This window comes from Urocitellus parryii, chromosome 15, assembly GCF_045843805.1.
Source record: "Urocitellus parryii isolate mUroPar1 chromosome 15, mUroPar1.hap1, whole genome shotgun sequence".
Classification (NCBI taxonomy): Eukaryota; Metazoa; Chordata; class Mammalia; order Rodentia; family Sciuridae; genus Urocitellus; species Urocitellus parryii.
This window is the reverse complement of record NC_135545.1, coordinates 42,668,679-42,682,463: the sequence shown is the minus strand read 5'-3', so window position 1 is coordinate 42,682,463 and position 13,785 is coordinate 42,668,679. Positions and strand designations below refer to the sequence as shown.

Genomic DNA, 13,785 nt, shown 5'->3' with positions numbered 1-13,785 from the left:
CAAAAAAGGCACTGAGTATATTGGGGAGGACCCCACTCAAGCTGGCCATCAGCAATGGCTAAGGTCCATTCCATGGCCCTAACACAAGAGGTCCTGGAAGACTTGGGTTAGAAGGGGTCCCTGGTGGCACCATGAAGGAAGATCTTGGCTGGGAGGTAGAGGCTGCTTGGGTCCAATCAAGGAGATTTACAGTCTATCTAAGGCCAAAGCCAGGCCTCCCACTGGAGCATAATCTTTTTATCTTTTTTTTTTTTTTTTTTTTTGGTACTAGGGATTGAACCCAGGGCACTCAACCACTGAGTCACATCCCCAACCTTTTTTTATATTTTGAGACAGGTTCTCACTGAGTCGCTTAGGGCCTTGTTAAGTTGCTAAGGCTGGCTCTGAACTCATGTTCCTTCTGCTTCAACCTCCCGAGCCACTGGAGCATAATCTGAAGGATCAGAATGGCATGGAATGTGGGGAGCTAGGAAGGAAGGTTCTGTGGCAAAACAGGGGGTGCCCAAAGTAACTACTCCAAAGGGTCCTGGACCATAGGACACCCTTCACTCCCAGGACTGCAGGACCCTTCAGTTGGAAAAGATCCAAAGAATGAGGAAGACAGTGAAGGCCAGGTCCTGTCCCTTTCCCCAAGTCACAAAGCAGCTACCCACCAAAAAGGGTATCAGTGCCAGGCCAGGCTCCCATTTCAGGGGAGTCATGACCCTCCTGGGCTACCTCGACTCCATCACACCAGGCCCAGGCCCATGATAAGGTCAGGGGCTGCTAAAGGCACAGAGAAAGGGCCAGGGCCAGACATTCTCTATATACCACTAACCATGAGGCCTGTCTTCACAGAGGATGTCAGGCCCAGAGGGCACAGCCGAGCCCAGCCAGTCTGGGACCATGTCGTATTTGTGCCACAGCTGGTGGCTCAGCCATTGTATTGTTGCTGATAGCGGAGGTTGAGCTCTCGCAGCTCCCGCTCCCGCACTCGGCGTGACTTGTTGGAACGTGTGGAGCGGCTGGAACGGGTGGACTGGGCCGACTTGGTGCTCTGGCAGCGTGAGGAGGCACGCTTGAGGAGGTTCTGGGAGATGGAGCGGTGCAGATTCTTCATGGATGAAGAGGCTGCCATGCTCACCACCCATGGGTGCCTCAGGGCCTGTAGTGCAGTCATACGGGCTCCAGGGTCCACTGTCAGCAGGCGGTCAATGAAGTCCTTGGCCAGATTGGATACACTGGGCCAGGGCTAGAAGCCAAGGATAAGCATTAGAATTAGAGTACCCAACACTGCCCTCCCATCTGGATGATGCTGCCACCACAACACTGGGACCTGCCCAGAGGCCTTGCACTTCCTAGGGAGAGGCAATGCTTCATCCTCCCAAGTAGTATTCTGGGCCTCTCCTACCCACCCAACACTGACCTAGGCTTCTGAGTGGAGCTGACCTCTGGATCATGAGGAGTCTTGACAGAGGAAAAGGACCCATTCTTTTTCCCAGAGAACATTTCTAAGTGCTATGAACCCAAAGCCTGGCTCAGGGAGGTGACCCCTGACAAGACCCTCAACCTACCCCAGGACCACCATAATCAGGGAAAACTTCAGACAGAACAACCCAAACATTTCTACCACATCTTTAGACAAGACTTAAACTCCAACCTGGATGGTCAAAACAGATCATTTAAAGGGGAGCTTCCTGGTACCTTTAAGTACCTGGGTCCCACCTCCTTTCAACTGCCAAAGCATACCTTTAGCCTTGGGGTAAAACAGGAAAATCAAAGCTTCTAGATTTCTCAGTTAGCTGACAGGAGCTCTTAAAGCCAGACACCCAGGGGTACTCTCTAGTTTGCATGACTTCTCTGAGGCATGAAGGGCTCCTATGCACCAGCCTCCTAATGTTATGTTCTGTCCAAAGGGAGGAACTCCACAAAGACTGCTTTGCTACACACACCACACACTGAGCACCTGTTCATCTCAGGGCTACACACCAAGCACCTGTCCACTTCAGGGCCACCTGCCTGGCTTGTCTTCAATTGGCTGAGTCTTAGATTCTCAGTATGATATCCTTAGGTTCTCAGATACTCTGTGAGCCCTCAGTGCTTATGGCTGTTATTCTAGCTATAACTTGAAGACTGTGAATTAAAGTTTATTATTCCCATTAGATGGTGCTGAGCCCTAGTGCTTGGCACAGTGCGTACAGGAGGCACACAGTAGGTACAGGCTTAGTGAGTTAACCACCCTTACATACTGATTGATGTGTGCCCTCAGCTGAAGCTGCTTCCAAGCCATGGGGTTCAGTCGGCAGAGCCCATATGTCCTGGGCCCCTTCTGGAGGGTAGGCTGAGTCCTTGCTCTCCTAGGAGCATATCTGGCATGGGCTCTGATGCTCCTCAAGGGATGGGTGGCTAAGCCCTTAGGACCTTTCCTGATCCTACTGCAGAGTCTCTGCTGGGATGCCAGAGGCACCATAACTTTCCTTCCTGTCACTGAAGTCTGCCTGTTCCACCCCATGGCACCCTTCATCTTGGAGAAGCCCTGAACATGCTCTCCAGGGAACTCAGGGAAATCTGTGGAAGCCCACTTTTGGGGTGACAACATGACCGTTTAGCAGACAGTCATACCCATTGACTACTGACACCCCTAGTCTGGCCCCCTGGACCTCTTGCACTATTATTATCCCTTTCCCACTGCTGAACAGGGGCAAGGAAAAGAAAGACACCATCTGGAATTCTGTGGAAGGGCTGAGCTGCTTGCAGCTGCTGTCCTCACCTGCCTTTTGGAAGGCAAATATCAAATTTTCTTGAGCTGAACTGGAAGTGACAGGGAAATCACAATGCCAAACAGTCACCTAACAGGGCTGTCCTCACCATCAGGACAGCTTTCCAGTGATTCTGGTAGAAAAGTCATGGCCTCAAGGACATATAGCCATAGAAGGACCAGAGAGATACCTTGCTGTCTGACTGCAACAGATGGTTGCCACAAAAGCTTTTGGCTTACAGCTCAAGAAAGTCCCACTGATTGTTACTACTACCTGAACACAAGGAGCCACTGCTATGGGCCAACTAATCCAGACCACAGACACTCACTGCAGCCCCTGTCACTCACTTAAGAGATGGAAAGCAGGGGCTGGGGATGTGGCTCAAGCGGTAGTGCGCTCGCCTGGCATGCGTGCGGCCCGGGTTCGATCCCCAGCACCACATACCAACAAAGATGTTGTGTCCGCCAAGAACTAAAAAAATAAATATTGAAAATTCTCTCTCTCTCTCTCTCTCTCTCTCTCTCTCTTTAAAAAAAAAAAAAAAAAAAGAGATGGAAAGCAGTGGGCTTAATGCCCCATATTGCCCTACTAGCCTTTTATGGTGTCCAAGAAAATAATTTGCTGGGGAACACATAGTAGCCTAGCCTGGCCTGTAAAGGGAACAGCCACAGGATAAGGCTGGCAGCTTAGACTAGTCCAAACAGGGCTAAGACACAGCCTCTGCCCCTGTCCTGTGGTCCAACCTGGATGGAAAGGCAACTCCTCTACAGAACAGTGGTAAAGCTGGACTCACAAGCCAAGAATGTGAACATGGATGGACCAGAGGCTTCCCTATTTCCCATCTGCAGACCACCAAACCATGGAACCCTGTGGCTTTGAACCAGTCCAGTGCAGTTTTAGAAGGGCCTCTCACTAAACCTGCCCCATGGGCTTAAGCATCTCCATCTCCAGAGTGGCACAGGCTCACCCCAGGCATCTACCCCTGCTGCTAGTCGGGCAGCCAGCCTGTTAGTGCCAAAGCGAGCCAAATTGATCCACCTATCCTGTTCCCCCAGACTCTCGCCTCATCAATTACTGTGTACGTGCAGCTGTACACAGAATGCTGATGGACTCATTTGTGTTTGAGGGCCAGCCCAGCCCTTTCTGACAGATCCCAGTGCTCCTCATCTTTGAAGAGCTGGGAGTGGCTGTACTGGGGGAAGGGGGAAGATCCCCCAAGCCAATGATTCAAGTCATCCTGACCAACGACCACCAGACTACCCCTCGTTCACTCAAGAACATGCAGAGCGTAATCAAGCAGGCTGAACACAGGGAGGTAGTCCCCATACTGCCTGCTGACACTGACGTAAGTGGGGGCTTAGGTTGACCTCCAGAATAATGTCCCTGGAAGCCTTGTTGAGACCTCAAACAAGGCTCAGAAAGGAAAAATAAAGCCTTCCACACTCACCCACAGCCATGTTCTGCCTCAAGTCCAATCCAATACCTTCTAAGAAAGAATTCAATACCCATAGCCCAACTACCTGCTCCCCCAACATGCTCAGGCCTCTGGAGCCTAGGTGTCCTTCAGCCTATGATTGACTGATTAAGAAGCATTCTGGGCATGAGAAGAAGGAAAATAATAAACAGTTATGTTCTCTAGTTTCCACAACTCTGCTTCCTCTGGGTGAAAGACAGAACTTTGAGCTTAATATATATACTTGGGGCCAGACCAGGACATAATAAATGTACGTGTCAGGTGCCTGATAGATGGGACAAGCCACAAGTATCACTTGGTCAGCCTCCCAGAGGCTTCTACCTATTTCTGGACTCACATGGAGCACTGGGCCTGGAAGGAAATGATAAGAGGTTGGTTGGAGTCAGGACAATGGCACACACCTATAATTCCAGGTACTTGGAAGGCCAAGGCAGGAAGATCACAAGGCCAGCCTAAACAACTTAGTGAGACCCTGTCTCAAAATAAAAAGGGCTGGGGATGTAGCTCAGGGGAAGAGTACCCTGGGTTCTATCACCAATACCACTAATTAAAAAAAGAGAGAAAGAAAAAAAGTTGGCTGGCTTTGCTTCCAAACATTCCGGCCTCTGTCTACTCTGGATTCAGAAGACAGCTTCAATACCTGGGGTGCCAGTCTACACTCTCCACAAGTCTCTGGAGTTGTATGGGTAAGTGGTTCAGACCTGTGGAGAGGCTGTGGGGGGAGGGACATCATCTCCACTCTATTAAGCCACTGCCTTTCTCCTGAGACCAGTCCCCAAGGAGGCTTGCCCCTTTCAACTGGGATACCTATTCCTGAGGAACCAATTGCAGAAAAGAGGAGGGACTGTCCATGAATAATTCCTCACCAACTTAAACTCCTTCCCCCACTTCTGCTGGGTCAAAGTCACTCTTCAATAGTGGAGCTCAGGGTAGTGCACGCCTTTAATCCCAGCAGCTAGGGAGGCTGAGGCAGGAAGATTGCAAGGTCAAGGCCAGCCTCAGCAACTTAGTGAGGCCCTAAGCAACTCAGTGAGACCCTGTATCAAAATAAAATACAAAAAGAGGCTGGGGGATGTGGCTCAGGAGCTATGTGCCCCTGGGTTCAATACCCAGTAACACACACACACACACACACACACACACACACACACACACACACAAATTGTGGAGCCCAACTCTTTCTTTGGAAGAGAGGCCCTAAAGCAGAAAGACAGACAGGAATTCTGCTCTACCTAAGAGGACTTGCCTTTTTCCTCCCTATCCCTTCCACTTGCTCTAGTTCTGATGTCACAAGGGCCTAGCAAAAACATTTCCCAAGGAAGCCTGGCATGATGGCACATGCCTGTAATCCCAATGACTTGGGAGGCTAAGGCAGGAGGATGGCGGGTTCGAAGCCAGTCTCAGCAATTTAGCAAGTGAGACCGTGTCTCAAATTAAAAAAATAAAAAAGAGGGGGAGTGGCCTGGATATGTAGCTGAGTGGCAGAGCACTTGGCTAGCAAAAGCCAGGCCCTATGTTTGATGATGATGATGGAAGAGGAGGAAGAGGAAGAGAAGGAGGAGGAGGAGGAGGAGGAGACAACAATGACTGCAAATCAGCAACCAGTATTTTAATTCTATCTTCTCTGGGTGACCTTAGAGAAATCATAACTTCCTCAGTTTTAACATGAAGGGACTATATGCAATGAATCTAAGTCTCTTCCAGTTTCTAATGTCCTAGGTTATAAGAACACAGTCCCCCATCATTTTTCCTCTCTTGACTGCATGCAAGGCACACAGCATACCATCTGACATTCCAGCTAACCTCCTGACCCTTATGGGTTCTTTATCCAATCCATGATTCTGGGAAGGCTCTCAGGCAGAGAAGGCAGCCCCACCAAAGAGCTGCTGGGAGAAGGAGGGGAGGAATGACGCGAGGCTTTGCTACCATGACTCAGTTCTTCCTTCAGCTTTGTCTCAAGATGTATTTTTATATTTTCAGACCCTGTATTGCCACCCTCAAAGGCCTCCTTTCTGTACTTACGTGGGCCTAAATGAGAGCAGTGAAAAGGGCACAGAGGAAATTCTGGGAAACAGAGTTTCAGATTTACTAAGGAGAGCAGAACTCTTGAGTGTTGTAACAAGAACAGCACACTCTGAAGCTGCCCACAAGAAGAAATGTTTAACCCCTTTAACAGTGAATAACCCCTTCAACAGGGTTAGACAGGGTGGCACTGAAGCCAACATCTCCTCTTCTGGTCAACATACCCATTGTCCTGGTGCCTGGGATTCCAGACCAGGCAGATCTATCACCCTGGGCTAAGGCAGGTGCCAGAGAAGGGGAGGGTAGCAAAAAAGAGAAGGATGTAGGTGGAGAATCTGAAGGGGAGAAATAGAAGGAAGATAATGGAGTTTTTAAAAGAGGCAGGGCAACTAGACACAATGGTACATACCTCCCTTTTGATACTCTATCTCAAAATTTAAAAAAATAATAAATTAAAAAGGGCTGGAATTATAGCTCAGTCACAGAGCTCCCCTGGGCTCAATCCCAGGATGGTAAGTAATATAAACAAACAAACAAATAAATAACCAAGCAAGCAGGACTGTGGGTATGGCTTAGAGGTAGAATGCTTCCCTAGCATGTACAAGGCTTTGGGTTTAATCCCCATACCAAAACAAACAAACAAACAAACAAAAATCCCAAAGTAAAAACACAAAAATGAGAAATGGCATGACAACTTAAAGGTTAAGTAAATCTGAGCTCTAAAACTTGAGATAAATAACAAAATGCAATCTTATATACCCCAATCTATTCATGCTCAGAGCTCATGAAGTGAAGGGAGGGATAGGAGGAAGACAGGGTATGACTCAAGAATCAAGCTGGGCATGATAACACATCCTAGTTACTCAGGAGGCTAAGGCAGGAAGATCGCAAGTTAGAGACCAGCCTTCCTTGATAAGTTGCAATGCCCCATCTCAAAATAAGAAATAAAATAAATAAAATAAAAAGGGGTGGGGAATAGTTCAGTGGTAGAGTACCCTTGGGTGGTAGAGTACCCCTGGGTTCAATCCCAGTACTGTGCAAAAAAAAAAAAAAAAAAGTTGAGAAGGATTGCTTTTTTCCTCACTTTGGAGTCAGGAGGGTATCAACAGCTGTGCCAGCAACCTATCAATGTCTTTTAATGATGTCATAGAAGATTCTGGGTCTAGGAGACTGCTAAATGGTGATCTCCACTCAAGGTTTCTGCTGAAGACAAAAGGTTTCCAAGGCCCAACCTGGCTCTTTGGTTTTTTAATTCTTATTTATTTATTTATTCATTCATTCATTCATTTATTCATTCAGTACTGGGGATCAAATTCAGGGAGTGTTTTACCACTAAGCTACATCCCCAGCCCTATTTATCTTTTTTTTTTAATTTTTTAATATTTATTTTTAGTTTTTGGCGGACACAACATCTTTGTTTGTATGTGGTGCTAAGGATCGAACCCGGGCCGCACGAATGCCAGGTGAGCGCGCTACCGCTTGAGCCACATCCCCAGCCCCAGCCCTATTTATCTTGAGACAGGGTTTCATTAAGTTGCTGAGGTTGGCCTCGATCTTGAGATGCTCCTGCTTCAGCATCCTAAGTTGCTGGGATTACAAGCTTGTGCTACCATGTCTAGAATCATTTTTTTGTTTTTAAACTTCTTCCCATTCTAATTTCTGAGGCAGTGTGGAACCCTAGTGGCAATCAGCATCTCACCCATATGTGGTCTCTGTCCCTAGAGGTCTGTGTCAGCAGAACCCTGCACACTCAGGACTCAGTTCAGGGTTGGCACCTGATTAACACAGGATAGCAGTATGTGTGAAGAGATAAGTGACTTAGCCTTCTGTTCCAAGCCAGTTATGATACACTGGAGTGGAGCTCAGTTATGGGTACAATACACATACTGAGAAACAGACAAACCGAGACACATCAGGTATGAAAAGGGGTGACCTTGTATGACGGGAGTACTGACAGGACGGAGAGCCTGGAGAGGCAAGCTGGTGGAGATGGTTGGACCAGGTTACTATTAACCATTTCGTCTGATGGAGAGACTTACCTCTCATCTCAGTGGTGGCAGAGGAAACAAGTGTGGGAGGCCATGAGTAAATCTGAAGAGGTCAGAATGTGGGAAATACAGCAGCCTGGCAGCTCCTAGAGGAATTCAAGGGCTTGGAAATGACAGAGCCTGTGAGATGGCAGGGCTATCCAGGTGGAGATAAACAATAAGAAGAAGAGGAAGGGGACAGCTGGCACACAAGTATGATGTCCCCTTGAGGGCTGGGAGTGAAAAGCAGCCGTGATCAAAAGTGGCTCGGACTTGGGCTGTTGAGCTGCTAGAGATGGTCAGAGCAAGGCCTTTCTGTAGGAAGGGCTAAATGTGGCAGCATGGGAGGATGGTGTCTGGTTCTGCCACCACAGGGAAGGTCCTGCTCTCTTGGGGAGTATGTCTCCAAGGCAGCAGAGACAGAAGAATGCCTAGAGGATAAGACTCCAGCTAACTCCTGTCACCTAGAGAGCACCAGTATATGCTACATCCTTTGCATCTCATTTTGTCTTCAACATCTCAGTGTTAAAGAGTCATTTTAAGCCAAATGGGATGGCATACACCTGTAAACTCAGCTACACAGAAGGCTGAGACTGGATAACTGCAAGTTTGAGGCCACTCTGGGCAACTTAGCAAGACCATCTCAAAATGAAAAAATAAAAACAAAAAAAAGTTTGCCTGTATATACACTTTGTAACAACCAAAGGTATGAAAAATTGTGCTCTATATGTGTAATAAGAATTGTAATGCATTCCACTATCATATATAAATTTTTAAAAAAAGAGCTTGCCTGAGTTCAATTCCTAATACTGTTAAAAAAAGAAGAAGAAGAAGTAGGGCTAGGGTTGTAGCTCAGTGGTAGAGCGCTTGCCTCCCATGTGTGATGCACTGGGTTTGATCCTCAGCACCACATCAAAATAAATATATTTTTTTAAAAAAAGCAATTTTAAGAAGTGGAAGCTAGATGTGGTGGCCTATGCCTATAATCTCAGATGTCAGGAGGCTGAGGCAGGAGGACTGCAAGTTCAAGGGTAGCCCTGGCAACTTAGTAAGACCCTGTCTTAAAAAAATAAAAAGAGCTGGGGGCTAGGTTTGGGGTTGTAGCTCAATGGTGGAGCACTTGCCTAGCATGTGTGAGGCACTGGGTTCGATTCTCAACATCACATATAAATAAATAAAGGTATGCTGACAACTAAAAAATATTTTTAAAAAAGTGAGGATTTAGTTCAGTGGTAAAGTGCACCTGGATTCAATCCCCAATATTAAAAAAAAAAAAAAAAGAAAGAAAGAAAGAAAAAAAAAGAAAAGGAGGAGGAGGAGGGGGAGGAGGGAATCTAGCTATTTGGGAGGCTAAGACAGGAAGATCACTTGAGCCCAGGAGTTGGGGGCAACATATCCTGTGTCTTAAAAAGAAATAAAAATTAGGGAAGAGTAAGGTAAACAGAGGGGTCAGGAAAGAGCTGAGATGGGAAAAGTAAATATCAGCTCTGGCCTCAAGCACTCATCCTACTGCAGGGCAGGACAATCAGAACTAATGGTGGAAACCCAATTTACTGTCCCTCAAGTACCCTTCAACTCTAAGGGAATGGATAGCCAGGCGGCAGCCCAGAGATCCCACCCTGGAAAGCCACCTCCCATCATCCCTTTATCCCCCAGATAGTGGCAGAGTGGGCTTCCTCTCCCACCAACCTTGTCACCTGCTCAGCAACACTCACTCTCCTGAACAAAACTCTGTAAAAGTTGTGCCCAAACCCACCTATTCCTGGTGTAGTCACCTGGGCTCACCCACAGCTCAGAGCCTGCCCAAGCAGAGGAGGGTGTCAATTCAAGCTGCTAAAAGCAACAGACAGAGCTGCTGATGGCATCACTCTGCCATCAAACCTCCAAGAGCCTCTTCATGCATCCTGCCTCTAGAAATAGAACGCTTGACAAAAGCAATGACATCAGGCTAAGGATGTCACATTTCATGTCAAGTGAAGTACAGCAGCTTTGTATGAGAGGACCCTAACAGTCTTCCAGTATGAGTCTACAAGTGGTGACTCATCTTCTGTGTTACTCCTTTGGAAACAGCTCCTCCAAGCTTCTGGTGCCTCCTGCAACAGGAAGCTCACCTCTCAAGGTGGCTCTGTATGTCTTCAGACTGCTCTCAACCCTACACATGTCTTCCTCACATTTAGTAATGTGTCTTTATCACATCCAATATGCCCTCTCCATTCTAGCACCTTTGGGCATTGGATGAAAACTCAGATTTCTGCTCTCAAAGTGATCTCTTTCTGCATTCCCGACTCTCTAATAAGTGAAGAGCACACAGAGTCCTGAGGCCTTCAAATCCTTCCGCCTGTGGGCACAGGCATCTCTGGCCAGCATTCCCCTAAGCACAATGCCATTGGAATCTCTAATATGTCCAAGAGACCAGTCCCCAGAAGAAAGTACTCCCTACTGATGAGCAACCCCATCTGCCTACTAGCAATCACATTTGGGACCTTTTCTAGGGCATCATCAACAACTGGTGTTTTCCTTAAGAGAAGGCAAAACAAAGAACCCTCCCCTCCCACATATATAACCAGTTATCACTTATAAATGTTCCAGTTTAACCCAGCAAATACTCAAACAGGTACCTGTCATGTGCTAACCCTGAACAGTGGAGAGCATATGTTACTGATACACATACTATTCCTCAAGGGCCTTATAGGAAGGAGAGGAATGTCCACAGACCAGAGAAAGCACTGAAGCCAAGACCCTAGCACATACTAAGGCAGATGTCTCAGGGAAAACAGGCTACAGTGGGGCAAAGGTCAAGAACACTGAAGCCAAGCTGACTAGAATTCAAATCCTGCCATCCTCTATCTTTAAGACCACCAGCAAGGTACTTAACCTTACCAGCCTCAGTTTTCTCAGCTGTAAAATAGGGGAATCATAGCATCTGGAGAGACTGTTGTGAAGATTAGAAATGTTGGTTGCAGCACATCCAGTCCCATGGCTGGTGCTCAGCAAGCACAACACAAACAGCAGTGGTCAGCATTATTCCTAAAGGAAGCAAACTTTGAATTGGATCTTTTAGAGCTAATCAAATTTCTAAGGATGACACTGGGAGCAGATAGAACAATGTGATCAAAAACTCACTGTGAGTTGTGAATGCAGCAAATATGTTGGGCCTATGATGTGTGCAAGCGGGGTACAACTTGGACCTCAGCTTTGGGCTGGAGTATCTGAAATGTCAGGATCATAGGGCCTCACCACCATTGTGCCCCATCAGGTATGTCAAGGTGAGACCCTTATAGATGGCATGCTTCTGCCCCATACTCCTTCTTCTTTCTTTCTTTCTTTTTGGTACTAGGGATTGCACCCAGGAACATTACTGAGCTAGATCCTCAGCTCTTCTTAATTTTTTATTTTGAGACTGGGTCTTACTAAGTTCCTGAAGCTGGCTTCAAACTTGCAATCCTCCTGCCTCAGCTTCCCAAGTTGCTGGAATTACAGGTGTGCACTACCATGTCCAGCTACTCTTTCTTTTCTTAACCATGTGGAGTCCACTCCATGGAATCCCTGATCTGCCTCAAAATGCCCAGGAGCCAGGCTGGGATCATCCCAACAGCCACCAGTGAGGCATCCTGCTTGTCTTCCATACTTTCTTCTGTGTTTCTCCTTCATTGTCAAGAACCAGGACTCCTCCCAGCATTATAGGGCTCCCACTAGAAGCACCAGGCTTGCCCCCCAGCTTTTTTCCACTTCTGTTCCAATACCCCCAAACAATCTCTGCTTACTCTGAAGCTCAGTCAGCAATGTCCCCTTGTCTGAGCCTACCTCCTGCAGGAAGTCTTCTATTCAAGTCCATGAGCCTGACAGAAGCTGCACAGTCAGAGCATGCAAGGAATAAGTATATCAGACAGGGGTTAATGTACAGAAGAAACCAACATAAAGGGGCAGGAGACAGGAAAAGTATCCTACAAAGGTACTAAGTTCTATAGAACCTATTCCTTAGTGGGGAAATACAACCTTCTACACCTTGCTGAGCTCAGAGTGGGAAGTCCTTTGCTTGCAACCTCCCCTCAACAACCAGACAGGTTTCTCTGGCAGGGCCCTACTCACTTAGAAGGACTTCATGAGGGCAAATCCCTACCACATAGTATAAGACAGATGACTGGAGTGAGGGAATAGGGCCCAGTCACTTGACCTGAGTCTCACAGTCCATGTTCCAGACTATCCAGATCCAGTGGCTCTAGGCCAAGACTGTACTGGCATGTGCCTGCCAATGAGGCTTGTCCTGTGGCTGTTTCCCATTCCAGTTCTCTCTCCCCAGACAACCTCTAACTCCATGGGGAACGGGTCTTCATGCCTCTTGCATTTTTCCCAGGTGTGTGACCAGTAGGACAAAAAGACAGATTGATTTCCAGTGCTGAGAACCTGATTTACTGATGAGGCCACCTCCCCCTGGAAACACCCACAGAAATCTCTCCAAAGCCAGAGCTCTTCACAGAGAGTGGTAGAATCTGTTCACGGGGTCAGCCAAGCTCCAGGTGGCAGACAAATGCTACCAGGACCAGCCTGGCACCATGCAGAGTTCCAAGAGATTAGAGCTTCTAGAATACAACCAGCCTCTCAACCTTTAGGCACTCAAGGATATTAAAATTTCAGTTTTAACTACAACCTCAGGTGGTTTTCCAGGGCCTCCTACTCAGACAGCTGAACTTCCTGAGTTCCCCTACAGTATCTTCTGTCTGACTCCAAATGAACCTGCTTCTTAGGCCATTGCCCACAAGTCTGTTTCCTCTTGTCTCTCTCCTGTACTTTTGTGCACCCTCCAAAGTTCATGTTCCACTTGCTCCACAGTTGTTCCTGACCACCCAGTCCCTGTTCTTTCTCTGTACTGGGTATTAAACTCAGGGGCATTCTACCACTAAGCCACATTTCCAGCACTTTTTATTATTATTTTTTTTTTATTTTTATTTTGAGACAGGGTCTTGCTAAATTGCTGAGGGCCTCACGAAATTGCTGAGACTGGCCTTGAACTTGTAATCCTCCCACCTCAGCCTCCTGAGTAGCTGGGATTGTAGACATGTGCCACTATGCCTGGCAACCCAGCCCATTCTATGGCATCTGCCCAAACACTTGCTTCTCAAAGCATGGTCTATAATCCAGCAGCACCAACACCAGCAGGGTGCTTGACAGAAGTGGAGACTCTCAGGCCTCACCCAGACTTACTGAATCAGAACCTACATTTTTAACAAGAATTAAGGGGATTTGCATGGACACTGAAGTGTTTGAAGGGTTCTTTCCCCAGTACCTCCTCCTACCCCCACAAAACAAAATCAAAAAAAGTGTGAGAAGCTCTGGCCTCTACCTCTCCTTGGCTGAGCCCTGGTTTCTTTTCACTTTTATACATGGAGATGAGGATAGATATGACTGTAATCATCCCTTCCAGTCACTCACTTCACAGCCAAATGTCTTCCTCAGAAGCAGAGGCAGAACCAACTTCAAGTACCTGCTGGTGATACCTTGCCAAACTTCTACAGTTCTGTCCCAG

The 13,785-nt window shown here is 47.3% G+C and overlaps 1 protein-coding gene across 1 annotated transcript in view; it reads right to left on the bottom strand.

The window, feature by feature from the left end:
• Positions 1 to 234: 234 nt before the first annotated feature.
• The window catches only part of Pskh1 (protein serine kinase H1), a 31,561-nt gene continuing 18,010 nt past the window's right edge, over positions 235 to 13,785 (bottom strand). Inside the window, exon 3 of the mRNA XM_026413301.2 lies at positions 235 to 1,231. Within this exon, the coding sequence (XP_026269086.1) occupies positions 914 to 1,231 (318 nt within the window). The 3' untranslated portion in view covers positions 235 to 913. The remainder of the gene's footprint in view (positions 1,232 to 13,785) is intronic.